Raw genomic sequence first — 17663 nt, forward strand, 5'->3', positions numbered from 1 at the left:
GGCGCACCCATACATCACTCACCACTACAATATGTAGGCAGGTATGTCGTTATCAAGACTCTCTTTTAGGATTGGTCTTTCGCGCATGGTGACGGCCAACGAGATTCACGCTAGACTGCCCCCAGCAAATAACGTGCCATTGCCTTCGTCGGCCACCTTATTGAATAAGAGTGTTGCCCAGGCCCACACCACTGGGAGGTGAAGGTTGGTCTTTGTGAGCCCCCTAGACCCGATAGCGTCGGAACTTTGGTTTTGTATCGAACAGCATTCATCGCAGATGTCATAATTCTCGTGCAGGTTGGCAGATATCCGGGCTGCCGGCACGTTTCCATAAACAACCATTTACTTGCTCTCTTTATATGATATTTTTGTTGGTCTTTATGCGCTCCTCAGAAATGATTGCATAAAAGATCCTAAGATAATACACCGCCTAGTTCTGCTTTACGGTCTCACTCAATAGATGATGTATATAAAGACATACCGCCTTGCAATGCAAACAGGAAGATATCAAACATTTTACGGGAACGTACGAGGGTTAACTCTTAACTACTATCTCCATTAAAACTTACATGAGCACCAACTTAAGTCACAGTGACGTTATGATTACCATAAAAGTGTCAAATAAAAAAATCAACATCGATCGCTCTTAGTTTGCACGAGCGAAAGAGGTTCACATTTCATCGAGTAGACGCAAGTGTATAATTTTCCATAGAATCGTAAATAAGAATTAATAATAAGAATAAATCAGTGATTAGTAGCAGTCTTATCGACTGCCAATAGTAGTTAAGGGTTAAAGTAACTTTGTTTCCCATCGAAGTTCTCCTATAATTGACTTCCTTTCATTGTGGAAAGGCAACGATTCGTCAACTTACGATGACCGTTGTCCAAATTCAAAACGGAGAAGCATTCGATAAAACGTAATCTTGCGTCATAATAGAAGGGAATTTTTTGTTCGTTCTGCCTCGCCGAACGTTAGCAAAACGCCGGTGTTTCCATGAGAGTTTGCAATCTGTCATGTAATTACGTGCACCGATCAAGAGGAATTTCCATCAGAAATTCTTCGGGGATTAAATGATTCTCGACAAAAGCGTGTAGCCATAATAACGCTCGGCGATTTGTCTTTATTAAACGAACGGAACACCTGTCCCGGAGCCAGCGCGGAGCGTGTGCGTAAACGTGGAATTACGTCAGGCAGCGCCTCTAAGAATGAATCGCGTTTATTTCCAAATGAACGGGTTTTATCCTTATCGAGAATGTTGTATCGGCCACGTGGAATCATTGAAACGCATGAATCACATCCGCTCGAGCGGATTCAGATCAGCGAGCACGAAGCACGATGCTCGTCCGAGGAGGGAAAATTGTCGACGAAGATGTTTCTTGCCTCGCGTGATCGTTCCATACCGCTTGATCGTTCCATACCGCTTGATCGATGGTATCCGCAATAATAAGAGCGGAGATAGGCGCCGAGTTATTGTCGATGTTAAACGCTCGGTTTCCCTTGGCCGACTATTCCGTTTCTTCGTTTACATATCGCGCGACACATCGGTATCGAAAAATCCTGCCGAATTTGTTAAAACGCAGGCTGGCTTGACTAAAAATCGCAGCTTTCAAATTGGAGTGTTCCTAAGCTAGACATTTTTTATTTATGTTTATCACGCAGTACATGTATTATCGTGAATATTGTTTTGCTAGCAGCGTTGCATTTGGTGTCGATCGCGACTTAAAACATTTTTATGTGAACGAAGGATTGACAAAGTTTCATGTACCAAAATTGATTCACAGACAATCAAAACAAACAAAGAGGTGACGGAAAGACGGCTCATTGTTGCCTGATTCTTCTTATTATTAAAATAAGTTGTTCACGCCATTATCTTACTGTAAAATCTGCCCCGATCTGATTATACTTTAATAGGCAAAAAACTTCGCAGAATAATCTGACGAAAGTAATCTCGAATTTAACACTACACCGAAAACAGTAATAACAATCGTGGCTGAGAAAACATAATTTTCTGTAACAACAGTAATTAGCGGCATAAAGTTCCGAACAACTTCCGGAAACACGTATCAGAGTTCTAAAGGCCCTGCGCACAAGCCTTTCCCAGGTCGGCGGCAAAGCAATTATTTTTTCATCACCTCACCAGATGAACTCTGCTCTCTTTCTGCGGTCATTATCATTGATCGAATCGTGAGTCGAACGATAACTACGGGCATTGTTCTATACTGCACGTCTACGTACATATTCATGAGACCCTCGTATAACAACGCGCTTTGTGCCGCAATTATGTTGGTATGATTTACTTTGCTACCACGTTGTTAGGATAATATCCGCGTAACAACCGTGGCCATTAATCTGTTCGATGGTATCTAGGTCGGCTGTTTAATTAGTTTCGTGCAATCTCGTAGAATCTGCCCCCGAAATCGCTCATTACAGCATATTTTATCGAACGTTGCTTTCGGAGCATTCGGTAAATGGATTTTCAGCGATTTCGGGAGACCGTTCTAGGAGCTTATTTACATTTTTATATCTCCGGTGGAATAATAAAACGGAACTGGATAACTTGCTCTGGTATCCTCTACTACACAATAATTATGTTAACAACTTCGTTTGTCTTTTAATGATCCGTGCAAATATTCCGCAATAGATAATACTGCAGACATCGTTACTGTATAAATTATGAAAAATTACTTGTCGCAGCTTACGTATATAAGGAATTGTTCAGAAACAACAGCAGCAAACGGATGGACATAAAAATTGTTCGTCAACCAGTTAACTGTTTTTGAGTGTATTCGTCATAAAAGGAAATGTTGACATTTCCTGGCGAAGGAAATTTCCCGGAGTGCGCTCGTCGAAAACAGCTAACTGCTTGAGAAGGATATACATTTTGATATCATTTGTTATATTTATATTTTATAAAAGTATTTGAACAACACGTAAAGAACATCGAACATATGTAGTACGACTACTGTAACTTGATACACCGTTCAAAGAGATTCCAATAGTTAAATGGTTAATACAGCTCGGAAAATTGCGATATAAAATGTGAACGGCGTGAATAGAATCCAAAGATCAATGAATCGTCGCCGTCGTAATTTCTCCGTGCGGCGACCAAAACAAACGGCAGGGAAAAATGCTGAACGGCAGATGTTGAAATCGGCGGCAAGTAAAATGAACTTTCACGGAGGCGGACAAGAAAAGAATGCAAACGGCCGGGTAGATAAATCGCGCCGGTACGGATTCCTGAGTTAGAAAAGAGCATAGTTATCCACGACCATCTCCCGGCGAACGAAAAATTACTGGTCGGCGTAAATTGGCAAGGAATGGCATGCATCTCGCGGTTCACCGCGTCCACTGGAAAACGGAACGGGCCGCGGCGTGTTGTCCCGTGTGCGTGCACCAATACCGTTTCGTTCTCGACCGGCCAGGGTCCATCGCGATCGTGCGCATGATCGTGAGCGCGATCGCGAGCGCCTGTGAATGACCGAGTACGAAGTTTATTATAATGGCGTTATGCGCATTACACCGGCGTTGCTCGTTAGGCACGTATGCGCGGCATGAGGAAACGGAACGGCCGCTCGCCGCAAGGAACTGTGTATGTACCTACGTATCGCGAGGTCGAAAAAACCACCCGGTGGCTATCTCCCGCGCTTACCCCATACCCATGGGGCATTTCCGCGGAACGCGCTCCTCGGTCAATGGTCCCTGATATGGGCAACGAATCGAACATTTAATTGGGAAACGCGGGATGCCAGAAAATGCCCATTTTCAGTCTTCCGCGGAAACGGAGCTTCGAGGATGCCGAGAATATTTCCTGAAATATTAAAATGTTAGGTCGGAGTTTTAAACGGTTCGTTAAACGGACCAGATGTAGGATATTTAATTGGGAAACGCGGGATTACAGAAAATGGCTATTTCTAATCTTACTCGGAAGTGGAACGTGTCTCTTAAAAAATCAATACGTTTGGGCGGATTTTGGAATTGTTTGTGATACGGACAAGATACAAAATGATAGAAATGACCATTTTAAGCTTTGTTTATAAAGAGAACGATCGTGGATGTCCCGAAAAATCTAGGTCGAAACAGTCTAACCTATGTTAGGGAAAGAAAACGTGGCATTTTCCAAATTATTGTTATTACTGAGAAAATGAAAGCAATGAGTAATCTGGAACACGTACGAACTGAACGTTAGTATTTGTTTTTTGATAACAGACATGGACATTGATTCATCCGTTTCTACTAGATGACTCTCAATACGTCTTCTTGTTTCGTTCTCAAAGTATGATCAATGCACGGTTTCTTCAGCTGTTTAAAATGTCTTGGACTGTCTCTGTATATAATCCTTTCAAGGAATTTCCATCTAGAAACAAAATTTTATTTATGTTGAATAAAATTCACGGGAAACGTAAACCTCAGTTTTTAATAGAAAATTATCTTGAACCGTGACGTTTTCCGTTGGATATATTTCGATAATGTAGAACTGTTTCTGAAATTCCGATTGTAGCTGACGTCTTTCATAAAGTAAAGCCTTGGGAAGATCTGCATGGTGGTGACCTTAGACACGCGTAGCTTCGCACACAACGAAGACAAATGTGTGAAACAATCGCTTCACTTCCTCCGGTTCCTGTTCCGTTCATTTGTAAGTCTGATTTCATTCGTCTTTTTAATGACTTCAGCAACTTTATCGTGCGTATGTAATCATCCGTACGCGAGGTGTTTGATTCGTCGTTAGTAACACTTCGGGTTCGGTGCGAAGCTGGCTTATTCAAGGTCAAAGACCTTGAGGAACCCTTCGATCGCAAGTAGAAGCGTTTCCGGTCTCGTAGGAGAATGCGTAGCAGGAATGGATTTAATTGAATTAGGACGACGGCGGTGATGGTAATGTACGTTGCGAATTCGCGGGCGATTCATCATTCGCGCATTCCGTATTCCATGTAGATGCGGTGCGTGCCAAGGGAGAGAGAGACTCGTTCCGTCCATGGAATGCGCGGCATTATAATGAGAGTGCGGGTCGGTGCGATGCAATGCTACGACTCGATTATTTCATTTAATTACAGGGAACAGTAGGCAAGAAGTCACATCCGCGGTGATACACGGTTCCCGGCCTTGTTCCGTGGAAAAAATATCTCGCGGACATTGTCTCTGTTTGCCACACTACGCGGGAACCTATTTCCCTTTCGCTACTCTTACCATTAACTTCACATATTCCGCGAGAAAGGAAATCGGAGTATTAATTATTCGAACTTTAGCAGACTCCGAGAACAGTTTTAATCCAGCGTTTAAACTTTAAATTAATGCTACTAGATGTAACTGAATATACCGAGTGTGTCTCAGCTTTTTTTCAGCCTAACGTTCCTAACATATTCTACCAGCGGAAATATAAAAAAGAGATATATTAAAAAATTGCAAGAATTACATACTGTATTGTAACTTATATTTCCTATTTCGTAAGCAAAGAAACACTTTTCGGTGGCTCGTCGACACACTTCTGACGCAACAATCACTTATTCTACCGCGGCGAGTTTTATTAGCGGAACACGTCGCGGCTAATTTCGTTAGCACTGCGCGCGGGACAGGAATTATCTGAAATTTAAATAAATGCGGCGGCAGAGTAATAACGTGAATACCACAGCGAATGCCCGTGTAATTTCGTACCGATTCCCGGTAGCGTTTCCCGACTCCCGTTGTTCCGATCTTAATCTATTCCGGAGTAGTCCATTACCGGTCGGGGTTCGCACGAATCGACGGTGGAAAACAACCACCGGAATCCATTCTTTACGAGCTCAATTAGTAGAAATTTCGAAGTTTATGGTGGAAAATTCCTGTTGTACACCACAAACCGCCATCACGGCGGTCGACGGAGCGATGTACCATGGGGCTAATAACGAAGCTTATATAAAATTTGAAGAACTTTTGATAGAAATAAAATGAAGTGACGATTCTTTTTGACGTGAAAGCCGAAATGTTACAGGATAATGGAAAACAATAGGGAAAATGTAATAGTGTTCTGTCACCAGAGTCAAGAGAGCAATAGTCATAAAAATATGAACAATTTTTCGATTGAAAATCGCGAAATCTTGAAGATCGTTCTAGAAAGAGGAAGAAGAAACGACCATTTCACCAGGCTGTCTACGAATTCTCTCTCCGTACTCTCCGCGGGTTCTGCAACAGCCTGCACTCTTCGTTGTTTGCTAAATAGCGGGAAACAACCAAAGTGCATGGAACGCGTGAATTGCGTAACGCAATTACGGACGAGAGGAGACATTCCGTTGCTCAACGCCGCCACCGGCACGGCGTATGCCAAGCTTCGTTTGGAAAAGTTCAACGAAGATTGTGTGTTATTCATTGGTCCGAATATGAAACGGGAGTGCTGATGAGGAGTGTGAGGAACGTTGGAACAAAGATTGGTAGTAACCGGTGAAGAATCACTCCGAACATTACTTCCAGTAAGCATTCCACCATTCTTTAATGCTTGATCGCTTTTTCAATGATCAGTGAACTTGGAGTGTTGCCATATTATCTAGCTAACAAAGTGACGTCAACATAGTGTGTAGTGGAGCCGGTTGTTGTTAGGTAACTAATTGCTGTGCCTTCGTTTTGTTTTATAATTATCTTTATATTTATCGAATGAGATCAATTAAATTTTTGTATTCTTTTATTTGATCTATTTAACAGAAAAATTTTGTACGTCATATTCGACAAACAAATAAAGTTAATTATGCCCGAAAACAAAGCAAAGGATCAGCAATTGTTCTCCCGACGGTAACCGGCACAACTACTCTATTTCGCAGCCGCATCTTAATAATCCCTGTTTAATTGGCGACGATTCGCCTGGCTCCGATGGGACGGTTTCTAAACTTCTTGTTTAGATAATGTTCGTTATCGAAGCGGCGGGAAACGGTGGCTGTTATGTAGGCGGCAGGCCGAAACGAAGTCCGAGGTAGCCCGAGAAGGTGCCGGTGTCTCCATGGCGTTATTTCCTTACGTAAGCGCTGCACAGTGCACGGGTCGTTGCTTCGTTCTGTATGTCACCGTATGGTGCGCACGGGAACACCAGTCTGACGGCATTCCATCGTGATTTGCGAACGTTTCGGTAAACGTTCAGCACACCCGTGGTCCCGCGGTGTTTACGTCTGCCCGTTCCAGGGAGGAGAGGAGCGCCCCGCCACCGCCTCCTCCTCTTCCACCACGTCCTACCTCTTCGTTTCACCTCCGGTTTCCCGTCTCCGTCTCCCCTTTCTTTTCTTCTTCGTGGCCCCCATCCGAAAGGAATTCCGAAAGAAACCCGGCCCCGTCCGAGTACGAGCAATATCGACCGTGATTTCGTGGAATCGAGCCGGATTGCTTCGATTACGATTTTTCAGCGAGCGATCCTCTCCTCTCTTTTTCGACACGTGTCTCTCCCGGGCAACGCGGCTCGGGGACCACTACGGCTTCTTTTTAGGTGAAGGCCAATCCAGAATTGTCCGAACTGGCGAACGGATCTACAGGGTGTCCCGTAATTATCGTTTGTTTGTTTCTTCCCCGGGATCGCTTCGAGTGTTCTCCTTGTTTCGTTGCTGGCGCGTCTGCTAGCCGGAAACGGGGGAAGGGCATGACGCTCGGGGGACGATGCAGTCTGGCAGAATAGGTGTTATTCTGGCAAGACGACATCTTCGGAATGCGAAACTTTCTTCGGCGCGAAGAACCATTTATTTCGGGGTGACCCAATAGTTAGTAAAAGTTCGAACTTGTTTCAGGCTTAGTGGAGGTAATTAACCGGTTTCAGACATTCGCGTGGGTTTCTTGAAATCGTTTCTGTCCCGGCATGAGCGTATCGTGAAAAATGTGCAGGATATTTGACGGAATTCTTCTATGAATTTTTTTTACCAAGGACACTGTCGTTACAGGATCTTGCGTAAATGTCGCCGGTATTAAAAGATATTTCCTTTGATCGAGTAAAATTTAGCATGGTTTTATTTCGTTTCTTTCATTTTAATAAATGAAAGGTAAAATGAAATTACCACAAATGTAACGAAAAATTTAATTTCGTTGTTCGTTTCTTTTCAACTCTTTTATTGTTCTAAGCGACGAGTTTATGAAATCAATGATAGAATTAGATCATCGTGATCCACACGAATTTCGATCAATCTTGAATTTTCATCGTACGTTTCATCGAACTACGTTTTATCGTGAGTGTCAACGTTTGTGGATACGGTGTCCAGCGCAATATTGCTTCGATATTCGTTCTGGTTGTTTTTTTGTCGTCGTCTCATAGCTCGTGCTTTGATCGGAGTGAATAGATCGGGATCGAGCTCTTTCGGTTTTTCCTTCAGAAGCAAATTCAAGATCCAGCTGGCGAATAATCCGACCGCGAAACTGATCACAGACCCGATCGGACAGTACCACATGTATGAGATTCGGTAGAGATAAAAGTATGAGTCGTCGCCGCTCGGTCTGCAACATAATGAAATCTCAATGTCCTTCACCGTCTGTTTAAGGGTATTATTATGTATTAATATTACTATTATCACTATCGATGAAATGAAATCTTAATGTATCGACTCAAAATTGAGGTTGAATTAAAGTAATCTAATGTGATCATTAACTTTTAGACGACATTCAGTTTTGAGTATTTATGGCATATTCATTTGTACATTATTAAAACCTCTTTGTTGAGAATAATAATAATAGTTAATAATTACATGCGACTGCTATGAAATTAGAATTTACATGGAATGTTTGTAACTCTGGGTTTAAATGGACCGAGGGTTAAACAACGGATTTTCATGGACAGCCAGAATTATTTGAAATAATGCTTATTTGAGAAAATGAAAAAAAAACAGCGTCCAAATGAAATATGATCTCTAGGTTCAACAATTCGAACTACAGCAATCTTCCTTATCTGAAGATTTATTTTTCTAATATCTTGATAGCGAAAACATTCTGTTATCTAAAAAATTTCACTCGAGTTCTTTACTAGGCGATAGTATATTTAATTAATACAATTCTTGGAAAATGAAATGTTGCCGTGAATGTACACGATCCGTCTATAATCTATGATAAACGGTCATGTAATGCGCAGACTAATTAAATCCGCTAACTGCCGCGAGATCTAGAGACGACGATCGATTTAGCTTGTGGTTGCTCGGTAAATGATACGAGAAAAAAAAAAAGCACAGTTTCCTTACCGGCCTTTGAAGTGTGATATCTCGGCGTAATCGTGATATCCAGTGGCATTGCAACCCGCAATGGACACGTCCAATTTCGGAATCGGCGGTTTCGGCTGGCCGAATCCCATCCACAGTGAGAAAATGAGACTGGTCAGAAGACCGATCACGGCTCCCTTCTCATTGGCCAACTCCGTGAACAAGCCAAGAGTGAACAGACCGAATACTGGCCCGCCGACTACACCGAAGATCGTCAACGCGGCTTGGAGCAGCCCGCCAAGGTAACGCGCCATAAACGCGAGCGCTATGCAGGTCACGCCAACTATGAGGGCCAGAAGCTTGCTGACGATGATCGATCCGGCCGCGGTGATCTCCTTGCCACTGAACATAGTTTAATCACGCCGTCAGTAACGGAACGTGTCGCAACTTAATTACCGATCTAATATTTCTATCGTTTTCAGCCAGTCTATCAGGAATACTTGCCGATCTTGATCAGACTGTAAATCTTTATTGGTAAACGTACCGGTTGCAAACGGTCGGTTTCGTGTAATCTTTTATTAACCATCGAAATTATAACGACATAAATTCTTGTTACCTTTATCAGGATCTAGTCATTCTATTCTAGCCATATCCTAGTAACGGTTGTGTTTAGTGTGACCTATGAATTCTCTCTAATAGTTTTCATTGGTGAAGGTGTCACATATTGTTTTGAGTAATGAACATATTTCAGGTGGACCGAGTTCGATTTGATAAACTGCCCACTGTGTTGGACTACCGATATTGGCATGTGACATAAATGCGCGACGATCAACAGTCTGATCATGATGTTTCAAGTAGAATATTACGTGGATGCCAGACATAGGGACATTAATAATTTATCATCGTTCGACGAATTGACATGCGAATCGATTTGTCAAGTTCTTTAGTGCGGCAAGAAATGTTCGATCAAATTGGACATGGCATGTATTTCTGATGCAAGGAAATGCGACGACAATCTACGAAGATCGAATATTAGAAGATAGTACATCAGTCGTCGCCTGTGTATTCACGACGTTCCGAACTGTCGATACTTGTCACGTTTGTCGCACTATCAATTCATGACCTTTTTCAGCTCGATTGGATTCGCGCGCGATTCGGTCGGTGCCCGAGCAGGCAATTTCGATCGTATTCTTTGCGTTACCAGTTACGTTATTCTTTCAATGCTACGTTTACACATCTAAGTTTACATCAAACGCGCGCTTGGTATTTTGGAGGTGCCTGTACGTCGGAGCTCGTTCGTATCCATCAATTCGAGTGGAACGCAGATCCATTTGCTCACTATGCCCCTTTCCACCGGCATTAAACATTTAATTCCCTATACCTCCGATCCTCTGCCGTGGCATCCAGCTCGGTAATTGATGAGCTGATCATAAGTTCAGTTCATTCCGCGATTTTACGACTCTTACCTTCTACGGTATAGGGGTTTGATAAAATCTTCGAGTATAACGGCGGCCAGGGAATTCACCGTGGCAGAGATAGTGCTCAGTCCAGCGCTGAAAATCCCGGCTATAAAAAGGCCCGGTATCCCCGGATATTCAGAGAGCATGTCCATTACGTAAAGAGGCATTAATTGATCGTTCGAATTGATTCTTCCTTGCGTTAAGGGGTCACAGTCGCGGTATCTCGTGTAGATCGCAAGCCCCGCGAAACAGAGGCCCACGGACATTATTGAAGTCAGCGGCCAGCTCCACCACAGCGCTGCTTGAGCGCCGCGCACGTTCCTGAAAAATATGTGCAAAAATTTAGTATCCATTGGCGAACATTTCGTTTTTTTTCAACAGATGAGATCTAAACAGCAGCATTTGTTGGCGTAGCCGTCTATCAAACTCGAGTTTCATGACGTGTGATTGACAGAAAAGAGAGAGAACGCTATAGTGACTATCAACGAACCTTGGGCCTAATCTTTTCTATAATGAAATATGTTCTGGATCGGTCTGATGATGTTGCCGAAATTTTCGTGATCGACAGATTTAAGTATTATTTTTCACAGTGTAACGTGAATTATTTTCAATCAGATTTATCGATTAGAAGCTGATTAAGAATCTTTTAAGAAATTTTCATTTCAATAAGTAATTTAATTTTGAATCAAAGTATAAAACTAATTATATATTTTTATGAGAAATTATTTGCAATAGGTCTTCATAATAAATTTTTTACATAAATACGCGTTACAATAACTTGTTAATATAAAAAGTCTTTATCTATAATTACGTCCAGCACATCTTAAAAAGATACTGCTTCAATTAATGATTCTCTCTACCAGGTCATAAATAACCATTTTCGATACACGTACTTACATCTGCGATGTCAAATAAATCTCGACATATTATTTCGTACGAATAATATAATAGTATTTCATCAACTATTTCCAATATTTTTCCGAATATTTTTATCCAGACCTGGATACAAATAGCAAGATACAAATGACTTGAAAAACGAAAGAATGTTTGCATAAAAGTTGTGTAGAATTACGAAATAAGATGAGCGAAACGCGAATTTGTGAGCGAGCCGAGCTATAATCATAACGTTTATACTATGATCGCTTATTTAAATATTCGCCATCCACGAGCCATTATACCGCCGAAGGAATCGGAGGAGTGGATAATCCAACAGCATCCTGGCTAATATCGAGATATCTTATAACGAGAGAGGATGCTGGGAGTCGCATCGCGAGGCGTATAGCAGCTTGCAACTTATCGAACGATCGCTACTGTCGGAATGCACGCGAGATGCGTGATCCTGATAAAGTCGGAGGAAAATTCCTTCGTCCCTCTGTCGTCACGCTACTAGGAAGAGAATCGTGATGATGCGTCCTAGAAAGAACGCAACGTGAACTTGATACGCAACGCGACGCTCCACGAATTACAGCACACTAGCTGTGATTGCTCTTGGTCATTAGTTCGAGATAAAACGCGAACCGCTGATCCGTGCAGCCTATTATCGTCCGGAAGATCGAGATCGTCACAGTTCAATTAATATTGAAACGACGATTGTAGCCATTTGAGGAATCGCGAAATCTCCAGAATTCTCGAAGAACTAGTTCAGAAACCTTTGTACAGTTTTTGTGCACAATTTGCAGAATCGTCGTCGACGAATTCGAGATTGTTGGAAGAAACAAATTTTATTGTTAAATAACGAACGATACGTTCGAGATGCTCGAAAGGTCTTATTGCATCTGGCCAGTGTTCTACAAAAGCGATAAACGTTTTACGTGAACTTAATGGCAGGGTAGGCGATAAACCTGTTTTATTTTATCGAATTGTTTATGTGGAATGTAATGATAGTAATTTGTGGATTAGATATAGCATTTTAACTGGCGCGTTTCAGAATATTTTACGAGCCAGAACATTTTTATGGCGTGCGTCCGATGGGAGCAACTTTCCAGAATAGTTGGTTGTCGCGATTATGCCCGCTCGAAGGCAATTTTCATGCGCCGTTTTCGGTCGCACAGGTGACAACTTCTGCGCTACTTTTATCTATGCGCGAATGAACTTTTTTAACCCCTCGCACAACGGTTTCTTTCACATCCGTGTCGTTTACACTTCTTCAGTTTTAATCACTTCCTGGATAGAATATTTTTGTTTCTTGTACATTTCCATTTACTTTGACAACAGAAGAATGAATTTCGGTATCGATTCGAAGAAGCAAATCTTCTTTCGATTTACATGAATGAAATTTTGTTTCGATTTAGAAAACGCGAATAACATTCGTATTGGTTAATTTATGCACAAAATCTTTGTCAAAAGTGCAAGAGATTTTTTTATTTATTATACGAGTTGAAAAGCCAGTCGGTGTAAGTCCACTGTTTTTTAAACGAGTTTGGATTAATTTCTTTATAAATAAAAAGTAAATAGCAGCACTTATACTAACCAAGGAATGGCTAACAGAAAAGAAAAAGATATTAAAATGAAAGAATTTTAAGAAAATAATTACATATTGGTATTAATTCCTTTTTGTTCAATTATAATAAAAATTATGCTTCGCATAATTAGTGGGATTGTTCAAGGTTAATGTACTTAATCCAACTGGCTTCTGAACTGTTCATATGCTTCAGTGTTCTCATAAAACCGATATGGAAACGGGGGTTTTTCTGTGCTCCGTTTGCAAAACAATTGCGGCTCGTTTTAATGAAGTCGCTGTAAATAATTTGTCGATAATATCGTCGTGGAAGAAAGCGTCCTCCGCACCACCACGCGCCGGCTGACGTCAGTTAATTACAGAATACCGGCGTGTACGCCGATAATTCGCGATATCTCGCAGGATACGCGCGCATACGCGCGTCCGTATACCGGGTAGAAAGTCAACGGCGGGTACTCACCCGATGGTTAACATTCTCTGAACTTGAACTTGATTGGCGCCGTACAAGGAGAGGTAGGTGAAGAAACAGCCAAACGTCAAGCTCCACCAGGTGTGTCGTACCGTTGGGTCCATTGAAATGCTGAATGAATGTACATGCCATTGTCAGTGTCGATACGGGCTTGGATTCCTTGTAAAATGAATGTTACACGCTCGATGGATTATTCGAAAGTGTGCTAACCGCATCACGCCTCTCGCTAACAATCGGCCCCGGTGTTCGCGCCGATTTACGGTGTGTAATGGCGGTGAGCGAATCAATCCGAGGATAGACGCGCTTATTCATTTCGCTAATCGCTTTATCGTTGCCCGGTGTCGAACTTAATTCGTCGATGGGAGCTGATTAACACGTTCGCTGCCGTCCTCAAGCACGCGTGACCATCACACGGTGTTACATAAAGATCGTCTCGGCGGCTTTTGAATAAATTTTATGCTCGCCGGTATCTTCGCGTAAATAATGGATCCACATTGTTATCGATTATTGTGCGCGGACGCGTTAGAAATTCATTTTGTACGTCGACAACTTTATCCAATTCAAATTCATCAGTCTCGGATGCTTACGTTTTCCGCGAATCTATACGATTTCCAGCCCATTCGTAGAAACGTGATAATTACGGAAGATAAATGTTGCATGGTACAGCGAAGACTATGTTAAAAAATAAAGAATATTTCTAACCGAATAACTTTGCGATTTATTCACTTCAACGCGGATTATAATTCAGCGACAAAATATCGTGTCCAATCATAGAAATTACGTGAACGAATTTTCGTTGTACAAACTTTTGTCTTAGCGATCCTTGAACACGCTCATATTAACGACGAAATTATACTGGAACATTGACCTCTAAATTGTACATTTAGCAATATATGAAACTTGTACTGGCATGTAAAAGACACCGAATTGTCAGGACTAATCATTGTAATGAGTGTCATTTTTCAAGTCCCGTTTCACGACATAGAATACTATGATTTCGTGCAAATTTTTATCAGACGACGAACGTGTTAACGAGTCAGAAAGAGAGACAGAATATCGGCATCGGTAACAGGTCCCAGTACGGAACCATCGAACACTTACTTGTCAAATTCTATCCGGGATCCATTTAGTGCGATCTCCCAGATCTGATCCAAACCGCCGACGTTCACGGCCGCGGTGACGATCACCAGGATAACGGATACCAGCATCAGCATACTCTGGAATACGTCTGTAACGAGGACTGCTTTGATACCGCCGATCGTCGAGTAAAACGTGCAGACCAATCCAATGCCGATCACGCTCGCGGTCGTTGAGATACCCGTGGTAGCCTCCAGAGCTAGCGCGGGTGCGTAGAGCACAACCCCGCTATACAAAAACAGTTGCAGCATGAACGCAATGCTAGCTGCAGTCCTCGCTGCACTTCCGAAACGTTTTTGCAGGTACTGCAAATAACACGAGATGTTACGGTAGTCTCTTGATCGGCGAAGTCTCGTTTGCATCTGATACGCCTCGCAGCAAAAAGATAGGTACAATAACAATGATACTTTGTTTTCGTATTTTGTAAACATTATTTATTTCTTTTAAAGTCATCGATAGGTAATAGATATTATCTATATACTACGTAGAAATTATTCTATTTACATTATTTGTACGATATAGGAAGCGAAGCACTAGTATTTTTTAATAATTTTAATAGGTTCAAATTAATACACCAGTATTCTGTTTCCTTTAATTTTGGAACTATTTTAAATTGTACCTACTCATTTTTACCGCAGGAAAGATAGTAAGTGAAAAGGTACGAGAAATAGTAGTGATTTCGTTCTACTAAGGAATTGATTAGAAAGAGATAACTTTTTCTTAAGGTAACTTCGATCAACAAACGTTACTTGCTGGCATAATTGCCATGAAATGTTCATGCGTAGGCGAAGTAGAATATAATAGTTTCTTAACAAAGTTTCGTTTGATTCAGCTTTTTGCTGTCTACCCTTATGCAATGTACAAATGGATCGAACGTTGAAGAATTAAAAAAAAATATTCTTGAAAGTAGAACTCACCTCAAAAGTGCTAGTGGTCCCGAGCTTGAAGAAAACTGGCAGGTACATATAAGCTATGGCCGGTGTAGCCAACCCGTAGGCCAAATTGACTACAGCGTACTGGGTGCCATAAACGTAATTTTCTGAACTCACTCCCAACACACTGACTGCGGACAGGTACGAGACCGTTAACCCTATTGCGACCGGTGCGACCTGCATCGATCTGTCCGCCAAGTAATATTCCTGAATCATATATATCGAAACTATCAGATATTGAATTGCTCTTTATGCAAACAGTAAGCGCTCAAAAAGCAAAGGGTATATGATTTTTTCCGACGACAGCCTAAGCAACTGTTAAAAACTATTTATTCGAAAAGCCAGAGAATTTTACCGATTAGGATTGTCGTGCTTACATCGGTCGATTTTTGTTTTCCACCTGTCAGCCAATAGTACACACCGATTGCCGAGCTAATCAACAACGTAACCACAATCACAGCGTAATCTGCTATCCCCAGGATAGCCATGACTTAGTCTTAGTTTCCAGACGAATTCAACGAAGATCGGACCACGACTGAACTGTCTCGTTCAGCTTGTTTTGATTATCTGGTGTAGCAATTAAGTACACGACGCCTCGATCATCGCGGTCCGAACACATTCAGCCCGTTTCTCTTATTTATGTAACGATCTTAAACGGCAACCTCAGCAGTTTAACAGCACCGCCCAAAAATCTTTGATCGTTCGTGCGAAGACCAGTCTACAGGAAGAAAATAAAACACAGCAAGATATATATTAATTTTGTGATCACACAAAACATCTTCGCTCGAATGAAGTTATTTTTAATACGTTCACGATTTGCATGTTTATTCTTTTTCTAGCGAGATACAACCGAAATTATTACTTAGCCATCTAATCGAACATTTCCGAGCGGTTCTCCTTGTTTCTCGCGCAGAATGCACAAACGTTAACCGATGATTTCGATGGTTGTTCAGGGTCGCACTCACTCTGTTTACCGATTCGACTGTCAAGATCGCCGTGCGGCTGTCGATGCCCAGTCACCAGGAGACGAGCTCCCGTGTTCAATTGCTCGTTATCGATTCAGAATCGTTTCCTATTTGCTCGGGCACATCGCTCGCACACATTATCTTTATTCCTTGCCGCGAAATCAATACGTCGTCCATAGCGCGCAGAACTGTCGACGCTCGAAACTTTTCAACGAACTATTATTGGTCCGCGGTGTGGTTCGAGACGCGACAGTGTATCGAGTTGCGTATTTTCGAGATGCCATCACGGAGGACAGATTAAGCCGCTGATAACGTAGATATGAGTAATAAATTTGAGATCAACGAATGAAGCTCGCTCGCTTTTATCTGCGATTGTTCAGCTTTCGACGAGGTACTTCGATATTGTGTTGATTGCCATTATACAATTTTATCAGCTAGTTCCTGAAGCAGGTTCGACGAGAAAAATGTGGTAATATGCTTTACTGATGCCATTGTCGAAGGTGGATGTTTATTTGATGTAGTTATCGATCTTTTCATTGTGGAGATAGCTGTGTTTTCACAAATGAATATCATCAACCTGCATAGTTATTTGCATCTTCAATGAACGTTCTTCTAATATTGTCCGCATTGAAGTGGAGACCTGGAAAAAAGTGAATTTTATTCAATACGAATTGCAAATAGGCAATTATGCATATAAAGTATGGAAAACGCGTTGGAGAACGTGTTTCATGTTGCAAAAGTTTATCGTCGCATCTTTCAGGCATGTACTTTTTGAAGAAAGAAAATGTCAATATAACTCAGAAGTAAGAGTTACGATCCGGAGATTACGGTTATAAAGTTTATCGGAGAGACAAAGTCGCGGACACTGTCGTTCCCTTGTTCAAGTGCCACGAGGCACGGATAGTTGTATTTTTTAATCGTCGTAATTCTGAAGCCGGCCGTATAATTTCTAACGTCGGACGTGAACGCAAACGGTCATGTAAAATAATATTTTATCGGTCTAATAAATATAAAAGTTAAGCATGAAACGAGGACAGGACGTTGATGCAACCGATGGTTGAACGCGTTCTTGCGTCAACAAATCGATGAAACTACGGTGTACAGGTCTCGTTGAGTTAG

General features: G+C 41.8%; 2 protein-coding genes across 3 annotated transcripts in view; one reads left to right on the forward strand and one right to left on the reverse strand.

Annotated features, from left to right (window-relative positions):
* LOC144475978 (protein expanded) overlaps window positions 1-17663 on the forward strand; it is a 112433-nt gene that overhangs the window by 35738 nt on the left and 59032 nt on the right. The gene's annotated exons all lie outside the window — the stretch shown is intronic.
* On the reverse strand, window positions 6449-16989 carry LOC144478385 (putative sodium-dependent multivitamin transporter). Of its 2 annotated transcripts, none has more exons than XM_078196214.1 (8): window positions 16545-16989; window positions 15957-16297; window positions 15565-15786; window positions 14612-14952; window positions 13502-13621; window positions 10590-10904; window positions 9166-9525; window positions 6449-8431 (listed from the first exon to the last, which is right to left on the reverse strand). In XM_078196214.1, exons 2-8 carry the CDS (start codon window positions 16065-16067, stop codon window positions 8155-8157), a joined length of 1746 nt encoding a protein of 581 aa, XP_078052340.1. In that variant the 5' UTR covers window positions 16068-16297; window positions 16545-16989; the 3' UTR covers window positions 6449-8154. The 2 variants fall into 2 exon arrangements, with proteins under 2 accessions (XP_078052340.1, XP_078052341.1); XM_078196215.1 differs by lacking the exon at window positions 16545-16989 and adding an exon at window positions 16442-16478.

This window comes from Augochlora pura, chromosome 2 (assembly GCF_028453695.1).
Source record: "Augochlora pura isolate Apur16 chromosome 2, APUR_v2.2.1, whole genome shotgun sequence".
Classification (NCBI taxonomy): domain Eukaryota; kingdom Metazoa; phylum Arthropoda; class Insecta; order Hymenoptera; family Halictidae; genus Augochlora; species Augochlora pura.